General features: G+C 34.4%; 1 protein-coding gene across 1 annotated transcript; it reads right to left on the minus strand.

Annotated features, from left to right (window-relative positions):
- Window positions 1-16,927: 16,927 nt before the first annotated feature.
- LOC145034187 (two-component response regulator ARR5-like) lies at window positions 16,928-17,959 on the minus strand. Its single transcript, XM_078982547.1, has 5 exons — window positions 17,808-17,959; window positions 17,639-17,700; window positions 17,447-17,530; window positions 17,309-17,376; window positions 16,928-17,231 (listed from the first exon to the last, which is right to left on the minus strand). The coding sequence occupies exons 1-5, from the start codon at window positions 17,893-17,895 to the stop codon at window positions 17,144-17,146; spliced, it is 390 nt and encodes a 129-aa protein (XP_078838673.1). The 5' UTR covers window positions 17,896-17,959; the 3' UTR covers window positions 16,928-17,143.
- Window positions 17,960-18,206: the final 247 nt, after the last annotated feature.

The raw sequence follows: 18,206 nt of genomic DNA on the forward strand, positions 1-18,206 counted from the left end.
CTATCAAAGATTCATCACCATATGTTGTTAAGAATGGGTGTATGGCTATATGTTATATTGCTTAAGGGTATGAAGGTTTGGAAAGCGGCTCTTCTGTTTGGACCCCACATCTTGATGAAATCATAACTTCACTTATTGAAACTACTGAAAGAACTAACACAGATAGTATCTTTCTGACATCCGTTGTGTATGAGACACTGAATAAAGTTGTGAGTTGTTCATATTTTTCTGGAGCATCTCAAATCATCACATAACTCCTCTCTTTTGTGATATATAAACTTCAGACTTATCAAAACCTCTCACCAGCTAATAGAGAAAAGCAAGGAGATTTACAATCCTTATTGTGTGGTGTTTTCTTGTGATGATTCAAAAACTCATCAACATAGAGGAAACAAAACAGATTTTGTTACAGAATAATGCTAACATTATGAGACTTATTCTTAAATCTCTTTCTAGTCGTGACTTGCAGTAGTCTGTAAAGCCTCCAATTCTTTCGTGTTTCGGTGATTTAGAACTTGTGATTGGGGAGCAATTTGAGAGATATGTTTCTTCTGTTATGCTCTGGGTGAAAAAGGCTTTTAAAGTTTTGTGCTAACATTGATGTGAACAATAAGGGGATGGTGGAGTATGTGAATCATCTTAGGAGGAATATTCTTTAGGCGTATTCCGGTATTTTGAAAGGAATGAAGAATACCAAGGCTGAGTTAATGGTCCCTCATAATTCGGATATTTTGAATTTCATTGAGGTGGTTATAAAGGATGTCCATAGGTAACTATGCTTTAGATTTAGGCAGTCAATAACATCTTGATTATTTAAGGGTGAATTGAATAAATAACAATGCACTTTCATTGATTGTTGTAACATCCCAAAAATACGAGTTGAAAATTTCATTTTCTTTAAAAAAAATATACTTAGCAAAACATTCAAAATAAAACGTTCACCGATCATAACATTCTATAAAGATATCGCATGTCTGAAAAAAATATTTTCATAAAACATAATAATGTCAGAGTACAAATCCCCAGGAAGATTTCATAGTGCGGAATACAGAGCATGTGTGTGATGGGCCTCTACCGCGCTAGCTCTTTCCCCTTCAAAGAAGTGGTACGTAAAACCAAAAATAAAAACTGTAAGCACGAAGCTTAGTGAGTTCCCCCAACATACTACATACCATACAATCACATACATACATATATTGTCAGCATGTCTGGGTGCCCGACCTGCCCCTTTGGTCCTCTCGACCAGATACTGTCTAGGATATCTGGGAGCTGGCCTCCCCTTCGGTCATCTCGACCAGATACTGACCAACATATCTGGGAGCTTGCCCCCCCCCCCCCTTTGGTCCTCTCAACCAGATACTGACTAGCATATCTGGGTGCTGGTCTCCCCTTCGGTCCTCTCGACCGGATACTGGGGACTATTTCATCCCCCTACTACTACCACATAACACATATATCTCATAATCTATCTAGCATGGCTGGGCATGACCGCCCCTTCGGCCCTATCGACTGGTATACTGGGGACTATCTCACCCTACTGTAACTAGCACATATCATCATATCATACTAGCACATTAGCATATCACAGGTAGTAGCAATCCTAGATGAATATCACAGAGACAAACATCTATCATACAATCCTACTGGTGGGTCGACATTGTAGCCGTAGACCCACCACTACTGGAAGGTAACTCACCTAAAAGTAGCTGCTGATCTGCGTGGGAACTGACTGTCTTCTGCTGCTGCCGCTCAGGAAATCCTTCGGCTATAATTCCCACAAAACCCTTAGTCAAATACTGCTAACTGACCTCAGGGTAAAATGACCATTTACCCCTAATCACCCAAGAGTCAAAGTCAAAGTCAACTGCCAGTTGGTCCGACTCGCCGAGTTGACTTGCCAACTCGTCGAGTCCCTATCCCTTTGTCCGACCATAAACCCGTCTCTACTCGTCGAGTTAAGCATTGACTCGATGAGTTCTCCTTCTAAACTAAAGGCTAAGTCCTTCATCCTACTCGCCGAGTTGTATGAACAACTCGCCGAGTTCATCTTCATCCGAAGAACACTCTATGCTGAGACTCGCCGAGCTGTATGACCAACTCGCCGAGTCTGTTCTTGAGGTAAGAAGATTGCCTTGAACTCGCCGAGTCATGGCATCGACTCACCGAGTTACTTCATGAGTGAGTCTGGCTTCCGACCCACTGATTCACACCCCATGACTCACTACTTCAACCCGCAACACGAAAAGGGGGAAAACTCGGGGACTCGCGACTCGACTCGCCGAGTTGGCCACATGCAAAAACTATATACTCGATTTTGCTTGAATCCAGCTCATGCCATTCATAGATCTGGGCTTCTATGGCCTGATTAACACATAAATTTTCCAACTTTACGTGTAAATAAGCACCAATGAGGGTTTTAGGGCTCAAAATGCACCAAAAGAGTAGATCTAGGGCCTTCATGCAATATGGATCCATAAAGGCAGTGGATCCAAGCTCCTGGAGCTCAATCATGCCTATATCTAGAGGCTAAACAACTCATTACCAACCCTAATACACGAACAAGCTTGGGGAAAAGCTCAAGAAGGACTTTCATGGAGCTACAAGGGACAATAAGCATGAAAACAGAGGGAAACTGAGTTATACCTCAAGGAAATCATTGAGATAACACAAGGATGCCTGGCCTCCTTCTTCTCTTCTTGATCTATTCTCTTTCCCCCTCCAAATCTTCAAGAAAACACACCAAAAATGCTTCACTCTCACAAGGAACAAGGCTTAAACGAAGTAGAGAGCTCTGAGGGTGAAGGGGGCGAGCTTGGGGCGGATAAGAGGGTTAAAATAGAGTGCAAACCCTTGAAATTTAGGGTTTCATCAGACAGCTGGGACTCGTCGAGTCCAGAATGTGGACTCACCGAGTCACCAACTTAAACGTGCTCCCAAACCCGTCTCCACTCGGCGAGTCGGGCCTACAACTCGCCGAGTCCAAGGCTTAAAAAATGAAAATACTTAGATAGATTTTACGTACCAGGAACCAGGTGCTACAATTGCAATGTCATCCAAATAAATGAAAGTATGTTGCTATTTTCTTATATATTGGCCCATTTTCTACTTGTGTACTTATTGAATGTGGTTTTCAAAGAATGAATGTGTGGAAAGGATAGCAGTAGCAATACTTGGAGTTGGAGGCATTACATATGCATTTAGGCCACAATATTGGCATTCTATATCTCACCATGAGAGTACTTAGCAACCTAGACCCAAAGAATATTTGGCCCTATATATTCACTATAGGGTATCTGTTAGTTGTTTTTCTTCATCTCTAAAAAAGTGTGTTTTTTATACAAAGTTACAAGTAAATCATGTTGACTTTTTCTGTTGATATTGTACTATGAATTGGAGTATAAAAAACCTTGGGGGGTGGGGGTGGGGAGTTCGTTCTATTGATGGGTTTTAGGTAAAACAAATAAACTAGAAAACAATTCCTAAGTTCACATGCAACCTACTTTGGATCTATGTTTTAACTATTGAACATACAACTTTGAATTGCAAAAGAAGAACCCTAGAGGAGGAGGCTATTTTCGAAAATAGTAAACTAGGCTTAGGAGTTACATACCTTTCAATTGTTATAGCAAACAATTGATAATTCCCTTGATCTTGATCTTGATCTTCTTGGAAGCTTAGCACCACAAGTGTAATGCCTCTAATGGAATCACACCCAAAACTTAGCAAGAAGGAAAGTAGAAGAGAGAGGGGAGGGAGTATGTAATTCGGCCAGGGTTTCTTCCAAAGAAATCAGTGTCCTCAAATGTGAGCCAGGAGGCTCCTTATATAGTTGAAGGATCTAGGGTTTAGGGGAAACCCTAGTTATCCTTTGCTTAGGGCCTAAGCAAAACCCAAGGGCCTTATCTTGGACCCCATGGACGAATTCTCTAGGGTTTCCCCTAGGGTTTTCGTCCACCTCCTTCTAAGGGGGTTCTGGATCCTTCCATTCAATTATCAGTTAATTGCAAACTAGTCCCTGCACTTTATAATTAATCAGCCCTAGGCCTTGGAAACTTGATCAGTCGTTCTAGTCTTCGGTGAGGTGAGGTGAGCCTGAGATCTCCGGTGGAAAGAGGTGAGCTGAGGTCGCTTGCAGGTGAGGAGAGTCGAGATAGAGAACGTTGCAGAGAGCACTCCTTGAAAAAAAAAGCCCTAGATAATGGTCCCTATGATTTTTTGTTAAGATAAATAGTCTGTTCAATGAAGATGAGGGTTAGAAGACGACATTCAATGAAGTTTACAACAGTGAGGGCAAGAACGTTCATCCAATAAACCATACCTGTTCATCCTCCTCATGAGAGCTTCGCCTTCGAAGATTCTTCGTGGATCTTTGTCCTCAAGAGTTAAAAGCATTCTTGTATCATTACGGATTTTGCTGAGTTGTTCCTTTTCAACTTTGCATTGTAGACTGTATTCTCCGACCAATTTCAACTTTGCGTCTAGTCGTTACTTTTCATTTGAGCGTCGATAATTAGGGCGAGAGAGAAAGGAGGGCAAATGGAAAGGAGAAAAAAGGAAGGCGGGGTTTTTAATTTTTTAGGATTTCATTTTCCTCCCAGGTTATTAAGGGATGGAACGCGCGTTCCATTAAAATTTATAAAGCGACATCCATAGATGACACGCGTTTTATTATAGGTGCCCTCCGTGTGTGTGTGTGTGTTTTTTTTTTTTTTTTTTTTTTTTTTTTTTTTTTTGGATTAGACACTAATTTAAGGGCACGCAATAATGCGTGACCTAAATTCTTAAAATTTTTGAAGAGATTACACTTTTTTAATGTCACTCTCTTTTGTGTAACATAAATTAATGAGTGTCGTGGTTTACGCATCGTAAAAGGCTATTTTTCTAGTAGTGGTTTTAAGGCAAAACTGATACCCCATACTCTGGATCTATATTCCTACGGCTCGAATATCACGTAAATTTGCAAGCTTTACGTGCATGCATGGCATATTAGGCTCATAATGCTAATACAAGCTCCAAAAAGGGTTAAATGCATAAGAGCTTGCCTCCAGCTCAATAAAGCTTGGGCCTTTGGACTCACAAGGCTCCCTACAGTCCAGATCTGAGGTTTTAACCTCAAGCCTAGCTTAAATGACTTAATAACACAAGATAGGTGGGAGAAAACCCTAAAAACTCCATAAACCGAGATCTCTTAAGGAAATGATCAAGTTAGCATCTTTTTACCTCCAACTGAAGTAAATCTCTAGATCCAAAAGCCTCCTCTTGATCCAAGCTTTGATGATATCCACTTCTCCTCCAAAAGATCACAAAAATGCCCAAGATTAACTCTCTTCTCTCTCTTAACTCACTCTAGGCGATTAGGGTTTCACACATGGGAGTTGGGTGGCTGGTGAGGCAGAAATGAGGGCTTAATGCCCTTTAAATAGGACACACCTGCTGTTTCGGAACGCATCTGATGTGGGGGCTGGAGTATCATGTTTCACCACCACTCATGTTTCTCTACCTATTTTCCCTTTTCGCACTGATGACTCATACATGATTTATGGGGATGGTGAGGATGATTTCTAGGGCTTTACTTTTAGTCCCTTTACCATCCGGACTGAGGTTGATGATGATACTCCTGTAACGAAGGGGAAACTCCAATCCATTCATGACAAGCTTGATTCGTTGCTTCAAGCTTCTAAGCCTTCCATTTCATCTCAACTCTCCAAGCTTCAAGATGAACTAGTAATGGAAAGAAAAATAATAGATGCACTCGTTGTGAAGACTGAGAAAGTAAAGACACTCTCTTTGAATCTCTAACAATCAGAGAAATAGGTCCAAGATCTATTATCAAATAAGGCAATTATGAAAAGTTGCATCTCTGATTTCATTGCCTTGCTCTCAGATCTTATTGAAGCTAGGGACCTGATGATTCCCCTCAATGTGCAAAAACATCTGGGAGAAAAGTTGCGACCTGCATTTGCTATTCTTCATCGTTTGGAAGGTGTTTCGGAATCCTCTAGCATTCCAAAATAAGGGGGAGATCAGCCAAAGTCAACAACACCAAAGCCAACAACAAAGCCAACTGTTGCAAAACCAAAACCAACCGTGCTCGAGCCTGTGCCTATTGTCAAAAGCGAAACGGAGCCAAAGGGTAAAGAGAAACTTTTCTCTGATGATCCCATCATTGACAACGAAGAAGAGGAAGAGCTTGATGAAGTAGAATTGAAAAGGCGAAAGGCTCGTGAAACGGAGATGGACGAACATTAACGTATCATTCGCGAAGATGAAGCCAAGGAGAAGGATGAAAAAGAAGCTCAGGTCACACTTGAGAGCAAAAAGCTTTTATTCCCTGCATGAACTCTAAAGCGTCTTCAATACGAAGTTGTTGACATGCCAAGCCAATATTGGTTAGAGCCTGTTATGTCCTTTGAACTTCAAAACAGTCAAGACTAACAACTTGATCTACCAATGACTCCGAAAGCTTTCAAGTTTCGCTCTTTCATCAAAGTTGCGAACGTTCCCTTAACTGACAATGGAACTGATCAACTTCTGTTCACATTCTACCTCAAATATATGAAGCCCCAGTACGAGACCTAGAGTGCGAGCAAGATCACAACGATAAAGGTTATTGGACCTATCGAGACTGACAACTTCCCAATCGCCAAATTCAAAGTTGTCAGAGGTTCTACAAGCCAAGTTTATGAGTTCACTCTCGCATATCTACCATGTATCAATCCTTATGACTGGATTATGCTCTACAATCTCCTTATTCGTGAAGAGAAAAAGTACGAAATTGTGATCAGCCATCTTAAACTGATGATCATCTCTTACATTCAAGAAGTGGGTACAATGGATGTTGAGATTGTTGCTATTTTGCGAAGGAAGCCTTCAGTTTTTCCCAAATAAGCTCCTGAAGATCTTGAAAAGCTGAAACTGGGAAAGATCTACAAGGAAGGTTGGTACATGGTATTCCAGGCACGTGAATGAAATGACTCTGAATAGCACAAGGTGTGCTTCTTCCTGGAGGATAAAAACTTGTACTCTACATCTTGTCTCGAGCATGTTTTGAGTATGACCAAAAAATTCAGAGGCAACAGTGTGGGCGACAAGAAGTGCTTTTTGGATATGATCAGTCGGTATATCCAGGTTCACAGGGATTGTTGAATGTTATTCCTAAAGTTTTTGAAGTGCAAAAGCGGATTCAGAACTGAAGGACTCTCTCCTCAATTGATGCAAAATGGGAGATTGTTGGGATTATAGTGTTGTGTCATTGGGCTTTTATTAAAGTCTTTTATGTAAACGGTTGGGCCTATCCACCGTATTTAATAGGGTTAGATTATTTAAGATGCTTGCATGCATCGTATTTTAGTTAACTCTTATCTTTTACTTTGTAACCCTAATCACGCCTTTATAGTAGCAATTCTTCTTAGAGTTCTTCTGAGGCGTGACTGTTAATCACTCAACATCTTTGAATCATCGTTGTGTTATTACTTTACTTGTTCAAAATCTAATCGATCATTAAGAATTTATTCCTAACACGAAGGTGCATTAAAATGCCCAAAGTTAGCTCTTCTTTCTCTCTTAAATCAATCTAAACGAATAAGGTTTCACACAGGGGAATAAGGTGACATGGGAGGTGGAAATGAGGACTTAAGGTCCTTTAAATAGGACATAGCCCCGGAAAATTAGGGTTTTCGCTCACAGCACCAACTTGTCGAGTTGGTCCCTCCAACTCGTCGAGTTGGTCGTAAAATCCACGCGACCAAAACCCTTCTCTACTTGACGAGTTGCTCAGTCAAAATCATGAAAATTATTTAAATATTATACATGGGAGTCAGGATGTTACATTACAAGTAGTAAACAATATTATTGAGTAGTTTTAATCTTATTGATTATTTTGTAATTAGTTATCAACAAGTTTGACCTTCATATTTGTACGGTGAAAACGGAATAATTTTGCTTTTTATCCAGTTATGTTGGATTTCATATTCTGATATCCTAACTTCTTAATTTAACATCATTGTCTCTTGCTCTTTATATATATATATATATATATATATATATATATATATATATATATATATATATATATATATATATATTATAAAAAGCTCGTAAGTTGTAATGACTATTAATATGTATAGTGTTATAAAATATGATCAAATAACAGTATAAATTATAAAGTAAAGAAAGAAATAAGAGTAGAGAAAACTTTTATTCCAATACTTGTGATGAAATCATCAAGTGCCTAATACATATGGCTCACTATTTATACTATCCAAATAAGATGAAAGATGAGCTATAATATGAATGCACATTATGATGGTGTATTATTACATTCATAAAACACATTGAAATGGTTGTTACTAATGCTAAATATTGATGAAGAGTTATGGGAGAAATGGAGAATCCAATGGTCATTCACAAACTAATATTTCATAACACTCCTCCTTGAATGACGATTATATCATGCCTCGTTAAAACCTTAATAGGTAAAACCTCATGGGAAAAACCATTTATTAAGGAAAAAGAGTACATGATTAATAATAGATATTTGAAACAATTGCCTCGTTAAAAACCTTGCTAAGAAAACCCAGTGGGAAAAACATAGCTAAGGAAAAGAGTACAATATGTTTCCAACTCCCCCTGATCATCACATCACTTGATTTCCTTAAAGCGTTGCATTCCAATATTTCGTACCATGTTTTCAAATTTGGATGTAGGGAGCGCTTTAGTGAACAAATTTGCCAAGTTGTTACTTGATTGAATTTTCTGGATGTTGATGCCACGCTCTTTTTGAAGATCATGAGTAAAAAAAAACTTTGGTGATATATGTTTGGTTCTGTCTCCTTTGATAAAACCTTCCTTGAATTAGGCTATACAAGCCGCATTATCTTCATATAGTATGGTTGGAGCTTCCCTGTTATAAGTTAGACCACAACTCTCACGAATGTGATGAGTTAAATTTCTTAACCAAATACATTCACGGCTTGCCTCATGAATTGCTATAATCTCTGTTTGGGATCGAGCTTTGTGTGGATCAGACAAAAATCCAGCATCTCGAAGATATCGAAGAATGTGTTTGACTCCATTCCAATGTCTTCTTGTTGGGCAAGAACTATATCTTGCTAATAAGTTTACAGCAAAAGATATATCAGGTCTCGTATTATTAGCAAGATACATAAGTGCACCAATAGCACTAAGATATTGTACTTCGGGACCAAGAAGTTTTTCATTTTTTTCACAAGGCCGAAACTAGTCCTTTTTGGCATCTAAATGCCTTACTACCATCGGGGTACTCAATGGATGTGAGTTATCCATATAAAACTTTTTAAGCACCTTTTCTAGATAACTAGATTGATGTACAAAAACTCCATTTTTTGTGTGCTCAATTTGAAGACCCAAACAAAATTTTGTTTTACTAAGATCTTTCATTTCAAATTTTTCTTTCAAACAAGAAGTGTCATTTTCCATTTCTCCAGGAGTTCCAATTATGTTCAAATCATCTACGTAAACAGCAATTATCACAAATTATGATTCGGTGAATACACATGGGCTTAATGGATCATTTTTATAGCCCTCTTTTAAAAGAAATGTACTTAAACAATTGAACCACATACGGCCAGATTGTTTCAATCCATACAAAGATTTATTTAATTTTACCGAATATACTTCACGAGAATTAGGAGTTTGTGCTTCTGGCACCTTAAACCCTTTTGGGATTTTCATATAAATATCATTTTCAAGTGAACCATATAAATAAGCGGTAAATACATCCATTAGACACATCTCCAGTTTTGCATATGTTGTTAAACTTATAAAATAATTGAATATAATTGCATCAACTACCGGAGACTATGTTTCTTCATAATCAATTTTGGGTCTTTGGGTAAAACCTTGTGTAATAAGTATTGCTTTATATCTCACAACTTCATTTTTCTCGTTTCTTTTGCACACAAATACCCATCCGTGTCCCACTGTTCTTACTCTGTTTGGTGTACGGACTACAGGTCCAAAAACTTTTCGTTGAGTAATAGAATTAAGCTCTTTATTTATTTCATCTTTCCATTTTGGCCAATATTTTCTATTCATACAATACTCAATAGATTTAGGTTCAAGATCCTCATTTTTCTTTATAATCACGCGCGGAACATGATATGAAAAATTATCGTCGACGTCTATCTTATTTCGGTTCCATCTTATTCCTGTCATGACATAATTTATTGAGATCTCATCATTTTCATTTTTTCAGGTACCTTATTTTCTTTTGTTATGTCATTGGGCTCTTCTGGAGCTTCATTAATCTTTTCAAAAGATTTTTTTTTTTTTTTTGGACCATCAATTATATTTGTTCCTTTTCGTTTTCGAGGATTTTTATCTTTGGAACCGGTTGGTCTTCCACGCTTCAGGCGTGCCTTTGATTCATTTGTAGTTGTATTTTTTCCTTCTGGGATATCAATTCTAACTTGAGTAAGTATAACTGGTACATGAGACTTTGTTACCCACTTAGGGTCAGTAAATGCTTCTGGTAATTGATTTGCTACATTTTGTAAATGAATTATCTTTTTTATTTCAAGTTCACATTGACTTGAACGAGGATCTAAAACTGAAAGTGACAATTCCTTTCAAGAGATTTTATTTTCCAGCTTCTTTATTTCTCCCCCTAATGTTGGAAAATATGATTCATCAAAATAATAATCATCAAATATAACTGTAAATAAATCTCCAATTGATGATTTTAAATATTTTACTATAGATGGAGATTCATATCCAACATAAATTCTCATTCTTTTTGAGGACCCATTTTTGTGAAGTGAGGTGGAGAAATGGGTACATAAATTATACATCCAAACGTCCTTGGATGGTAAATAATTGGTTACTGACCACAAACCAGTTGAATATGGGAGAACTCATGATAACAAGTTGTCATTATGCATATAAATGATGTTGCATGTAAAATTGCATGCCCCATGTCAATATAGGAAGTTTAGAATGCTTTAGTAATGGTCTTGCAATTAATTAAATGTGTTTGATTAACGGCTCAGCTAAACCATTTTGTGTATGAACATATGCAACATGATGTTCAATAGTTGTCCTAATCGCCATGGAATATTCATTAAAAGCTTATGATGTAAATTCTCTAATATTGTCAAGTCAAATTTTCATAATTGGGTAATCGGGAAAATGTTCCCTTAGGCAAATTATTTATGCAAGTAATCTTGCAAAAACCAAATTATGACTAGACAACGAGCACACATGTAACCATCTAGTTGACGCGTCAATTAAAACCATAAAATATCTAAATGGTCCACATGGTGTTGGATGAATTAGTCCATATATATTCTCTTGAATTCTTTGTAAGAAACTAAGACTTTCATACCCAATTTTGTTCAATGATGGACTAGAAATTAATTTTCCTTGAGAGCATGCAACACAATTCATTATCTTAAAAAATCTTCGGGTTTTTCAAGGAATGACCACTTGAAGTTTCAATTATTTTGCGCATCATAACTGATCCGGGATGGCCCAACCGGTCATGCCAAACTTTGTAGATGTTATCATACCTTTTATTTTCAATAGCATGAGATTCAATCATTTTAATATTTGTATAATACAATCTGGAGGACAATACGGGTAATTTTTCCAAAAGACTTTTCTTACCCGATATCATTTTTGTAATATTGAGATACTCTTTATCACCATCATTGGTTGTTTCAACATGATATCCGTTGGACCGAATATCCTTAAAACTTAATAAATTTCTTGGTGATTTTGATGAAAATAATGCATCTCCAATTGTAATTACTGTACCTTGTGGTAATATGATATTCGCTCTTCCGGAGCCTTCAATCTTGGTGATTTAGACGAAATAATGCATCACTAATTCGTAATTAGTGTCCATTGTTGTAATATTATATTCTCTCTTCTGGAGCCTTCAATCATTTTTGCATTACTTGTTATTATATTAACATTTGCTTCTCTAATTGATAAGTAAGCAAAATACTTTTCGTTATTAAAAATGCTATGTGTTATTGCATTGTCCTCAAGAAATATATCTTCATTATTTCTTTTGCAAATATCCATGTTTCTTTTCAATAAATAAATAAAACATAAGAAACATTCGACTTAGAGAAATAAATTCATATTTTATTAATCTGGGAAGATTGTGATGACATCATTTCTCATGAAACGAATATGACATAAAAACATAATAAATGTCATGAAACAAAACTATACATTATTCTGATAAATCACCATCCATATCACCACTTGTCCCTTCAGGGTAGACAAGAAAATCGACAACATCCAAATGTATCATTTCTGGTTGATCTTCATGGATATCACTTTGAATAAAATTTGTTTCGATATTTTTCTTTATATTTTAGAGAATCTTGATAAAGATCAACAAAATGCTTTGGTAAGCGGCATGTACAAGACTAATGATCGGTCATTCCACATTAGTGATAAACATTTTCATTTTTTTTTGCCTTGACCACTTTTATCATTAGGATGTGGATTTTTGTTGTTTTCCAACTTCTGGTGGTTACTTGTAATCTTGTTATTTTTATGATAATTATGATAACCTCCATGACCTCGGTTAGACTCATGACTATTATGATTATATGATGTTGCATTCACTTCAGGGAATGCACTAGAACCGGTCACGATTAATTGGTGATTTTTCATCAATAACTCATTGTCTTGTTTAGACACAAGTAGACATGAGATTAATTCATATTTATTTTAAACTTTTCTCATGATATTACTACTGCAGGAGCATGTTAGTACTATGAAAACTAGAGAAAGTTTTCTCTAGCATTGTTTTCCATAATGAAAATAGAAATCAAAATAAAGACTTGTATGTTAAGGAATTGTTAGTTAAGAAATTCCATAAAATAAGTTGTAAGTATTGTACATGTAAAATTATAAAAAAATACATACTTTAAAATGACAAGACCAATAAGGAGTTAGAGCTGTATAGTAGAGTCATGCTGATAACGTGTTATAAAATATGATCAAATAACAATATAAATTATAAAGTAAAGAAAGAAATAAGAGTAGAGAGAACTTTTATTCCAATACTTGTGATGAAATCATCAAGTGCCTAATACATATGGCTCACTATTTATACTATCCAAATAAGATGAAAGATGAGCTATAATATGAATGCACATTATGATGGTGTATATTATATTCATAAAACACATTGAAATGGTTGTTACTAATGCTAAATATTGATGAAAAGTTATAAAAGAAATGAAGAATTCAATGATCATTCACAAACTAATATTTCATAACATATAGTGAAAATTCATATAACTTTTTTTTGTAAATGTTACATTTGTTTTGAGACATCCAAACACTTTATAGTGATCACAATTTATAGCATTTATTTCATACAAACAAATAAACACCTTAATTTGGTTTTCGAACTTTTGTTTTTCTAGTTATTACATAATTAGTCCATCCATTTTGGCAAATTCGACAATTTGTTGGTTGTTTTTAGATGTATATTAGAATTTCTTTTATTAAAGCTGTTTTATAAATATTTAATTTACAATAAAATTGATATTTTCAATAGAAAGTATATTCGTTTAAATAAAAAGTAATATTTGAAAAGTTACAATATTGTCCAAAATTTGATATCACTTTGTCCAAGTAGAACGTTAATTAGTATATAAAATAGATAACGAGTTAAAAGGTTAAAATGGTAATATACTTTTTGATTTGTATATATTTGGTTGTTTGAGTTTTATTTTTCATTTATATTTGCTTCCTTCAACTTGTTTAACTGTACGCATTCAGTTTTTATGACCGACTACTCCAGATAAACTAAAAAAATGACTTAATGTGGTAATATATTTTTTTACTTTATAAACATTTAATCCTTATATTTTCTTTTGCACATTTAGTCCTTAATTTTTAATTTTATTTAAAAATAATTCATTGTTGTTTTTGTACAAATTCAGTATTTATGACCGTTTTTTTTAGGTTTTTTCTCACAACTTTCTATATAGGTTAATCATTAATGAAGTGTTTATGGTTGTTGATGCTTATGACCATCGCAACCTCAGCTGTTTGATTGCTTAGGTCTTGTGTTTCTCTTACGTTTTGTGTTCTAAACGTCACTACTTCTTCTTGTGTAGTGATATTATGCAGTGATTGTTGTTAAATAAAAGAATGGTTTGATAAGATTATAAAAGGGTATTATGGTCCCTTAATGCATTTTGATGGCATTCGCAAAAACAAGATGAAAGGGAAATTTAGTCTTTCTCTAATCATCGTCCAATGAGATTGGGTTATAAAGCTTGATTGAATTTTTGTGATTTTAACATGTAGGGGAAAGAATGAATTAATTTAATAATTGTTAACCATTCCATTTCAGTATAGCAATTAACTTAATAAAGTTTAATGGAATTAATATAAAAAATACTTAGGTTAATGTTTTACTATTTCAATTTTTAACAAAGTTTAATTACCTTTTTTCTTTTCATTCTAATGTGTATTTTCTCCTGATTTAGATCCTAAAACCAAAGTTGTTGTTTGGCTGCTGTTGTAGTGAACCGGAGAGAAATTTCATCTTGATGATAGTTATTGTTGGTCTTTTCCCAGCAATGCACAAATGCAGTTTATAGAAACATACTTTTATTTGTGGTTACCAAGGTAGTCTTTCTATTTCTGCTTTTGTTCCATTTCATGCATTTGTCTACAAACTAATAACTGCATTCACCACCAGTACCACCAATCCCAGCCAACATCATCGCCACCTTCAACTCTTTTTGGTTCAAAATCGATCACTAAGACTTGATTTTTGATTTTGGCCTTTCCTTATTTTTATTTATTTCACAGGTTTAACTGTGTTGTTGATTTCTTTTCGTGTTTGTTTGTTTTATTATTTTTCAAGCAGGAGGAATGAAGCAATAAGCATCTCGATCTAAAACTTAGGCTTGTTACTCTTTCACCTCTTCAGATTTTGTTTCTTGATTTCTGTTCTTATGTGGATTCTTATGAGATACCGCATCATCGTCGTATTTTTACTTTTCTGATTTTAACATCTTCGATTTTGGTTTGCAGAGACAATAGTGGCTTCTATTCTCTCTCTCTCTCTCTCTCTCTCTCTCTCTCTATATATATATATATATATATATATATATATATATATATATATATATATATATATATATTTCTTTTTCGATTTTGATATCCATATGTTTGTGGACTTGTGTCGATTCAAGAACCCTCGGTTGGATATCAATATTCATTCCATCTCTACTTGAGATCGATTTTTACATATCAATTCTCGGTTGAGATCGATCTTTAGGTTTACATTATAGGTTTTTTTCTTTCACATTTATTTATGTTTAATGATTTTTGAATTTAGTTTTGGGTTTGAACCTTAACCGAGACTCTTCAAACAAGACTCTGGTTCAAGATTTAGACAAAATAACCTAATTTTTAGAAGGTTGTTGTCTCTTAATCTTTAAAGAAATCCAAAAAAGGTTTTCATTTGTTACCAAAAGTATGGTTTTTAGTATTTTTTTTCTTATAATGAAGGTGATAATGAAGGTGCGTATTATGCTTAAATGAGTCCTAAATGCACTTAAATAAATATATTCCTTATAATTCTTTTTTACCAAACTACAACTGAGTTGTTTTTATAGAATCTTTATTTTTTTTGTTATTTTATTATATTAAATTAATATTTAGTTAATTACACTTTAATATAGTTGTTTTAATTGTAGATGAAACGACAATAAACTTACACAATATATCCCGTTTTAATATAAAAGTTACATTTATAGCCCTTTATTTAATATAAAACATACACAATCATATTTACTTATATATATATATATATATATATATATATATATATATATATATATATATATATATATATATATATATATATATATATATATATATATATATATATATATATATATATATATATATATATATATATATATATATAATAGGAACATCTTATAAGCATATTTGTCGAAATTGTGGCATTTAAAGGATTAAAACCATGGAACCAACATAGTTACTGAGAGTGCATTCTTATATATATAGAAGCCATCAAACTATTAACGTATAAAAGGATGTTTGCGTCCTTTTATTTCCATCCTCCAAAAAAGGCAACATCTTAATTATGCTATATTAATTACCCTTATCTACAAGACTTGCTTTTCTTTTAAAATAAGTATATACGCAAATGAATGACTAAATGTCTTAATTAATGTAGATTATGCAGAAATTAACTTGATCAAGAACGCTAGCATATAACAACGGCCGAAACAAATTAAGAATACTACACATCTTCTTGAAAGATACTAGTATGTAATAAGCAATGAAAATACAAGGGATATTGTTATATTTTCTTAACAAGGAAAATAATATAGGTATCTCTTGCAAGAATAGAACTACAATAGTAACCAACACATCACTGTTGTAGAATTTAGTTAATATAATCAATAGAGAACTAATTTCAAAAGTTTTTATGTAGCCATGTAGGTGTTTTACCACTGTCATTTGTTTGGGTTGAGCCAGTTCGATTTACCTCACTTTAAAAAGCATTAATCCAATTAGTTCTAAAAGAATGCACCATTTTACTTTAACACATTATCTAATAAAAGTATTTGAGTACTTTTAAATACCTAAAGTATTGTAGTTTTCATGTCCAAGGCTTCCCTTGAATGAGCCCATGAGTTGATGAATTAATTATACATATATATTCTTGCTAATCAATATTCAAGCCATTTGATTAAGTTCATAGTATCTGCATAACTGTGACAAGTACATATATACTTGATTGGGGGGGAAATCCTATTCTCCGTATTTGTGGATTGCGTATTAATTGAAGACAATAAATTTGAAACACCATAATTTCAGACGTTAGTCGAGGAAATTTTCAAGTTAATATCCTTAAACATAGATAGTATAACTTAATATCCTTAAACATATATAGTATAACTTAACATCCCAATCCATCAATCGTTTCTAACATAATTCTAATCCGATGAAAGTTTCAACATATGTAATGGATCATATATAATAATAACTTTTAATACTACCTAGCTCTATTTTATTTAATTGCCCATGGTGGTCGCCAACTTGAACGTGCCCTAGCCATGCAACGCTCCTGCTGCTTCCTACCTTATTCAACAATTGCGTTATACACATTAGCAACATCTTTGGCCTGCAGTGGTTTCTCTAGAAACATGAGCGCCCCTCCATCCATGCATCTGTTAAAGATTTAATTAGTGGTATTAGGGCTATCGATGGAGTTTTTTTGGAAATTTTGATTTGAGATTTCTCTTACTTTTTGACGCGCTCTTCATTTGCATCAGCGGACAATATGACCACAGGAACATTGCTCAGCTCTGATTTCTGTCAAAACAATTTCAACTTAGTTTGATGCAAATGAAATATGCAAGTTAATACACATATATATACCAACCTTGAGTTCCAGGAGTAGCTCGTAACCACTAATTCCCGTCATATCATGATCAGTTAGTATGAGATCCACATCGACCTTCACATCCTGTCATTTAGTCAAAAGTTTAGATGTCGTTAGACTAATCAAATCACAAGTCACTCCTTATAATATATTGATCTGAACAAATATATGCAAATGTATGGCAACCCCTACATTCTCTCCAGTTAATCCAAGGAAATCGAGAGCAGCTTCTCCACTTTCAACAGCAGCAATAACTGCAAACATAGATTATTATTATTATATCATAACATAATTAATGTATACTCATTATCCAACCGAATCTCTCCAAATTGACGTTTAATATTAAAGATTTCGGCTATACCTTCAAATGATGAAGTCCGGAGCATCCGTGAGGCGTACATAAGCTGCCCCCTTTGATCATCAACCACAACTGCACGTAATCTCGTCATTTCGAAAATGCAGAGAGAGACAGACAAGAAATGGAAACTGAAAATGGTGGTGTGATGAAAGAAATGGAAATGGCCCCTTTAACCCTTCGTTTGATGTTCTATTTATACTTAAATTCAAATTTTATCAAACCTTTTTATTTAATACATTTCTAATATTATTTAAACTGAATTTTTTAAATTGATTTTCTACTTAATTAATTAATTTTGCTAAATATTCATTTTACTCTATGATGTTAAATATCAAATTCATAGCGACCATAAAATTAAAATGAATTATATACCGACTCACATACCATAGATCTGTTTACTAA

The sequence above is a fragment of the Lactuca saligna genome, chromosome 3, assembly GCF_052625555.1.
Source record: "Lactuca saligna cultivar CGN05327 chromosome 3, ASM5262555v1, whole genome shotgun sequence".
NCBI lineage: Eukaryota > Viridiplantae > Streptophyta > Magnoliopsida > Asterales > Asteraceae > Lactuca > Lactuca saligna.

Bases quoted from the DNA above. Each gene is read 5' to 3' on its own strand.
- LOC145034187 (XM_078982547.1), bottom strand. From the start codon at position 17,895: ATGACGAGATTACGTGCAGTTGTGGTTGATGATCAAAGGGGGCAGCTT. The intron at 17,531-17,638 runs GTAGGGGTTGCC...ACTAAATGACAG, and splicing joins TTGGATTAACTGGAGAGAAT to GATGTGAAGGTCGATGTGGA. The intron at 17,377-17,446 runs GTTGGTATATAT...TTGTTTTGACAG, and splicing joins AGCTACTCCTGGAACTCAAG to AAATCAGAGCTGAGCAATGT.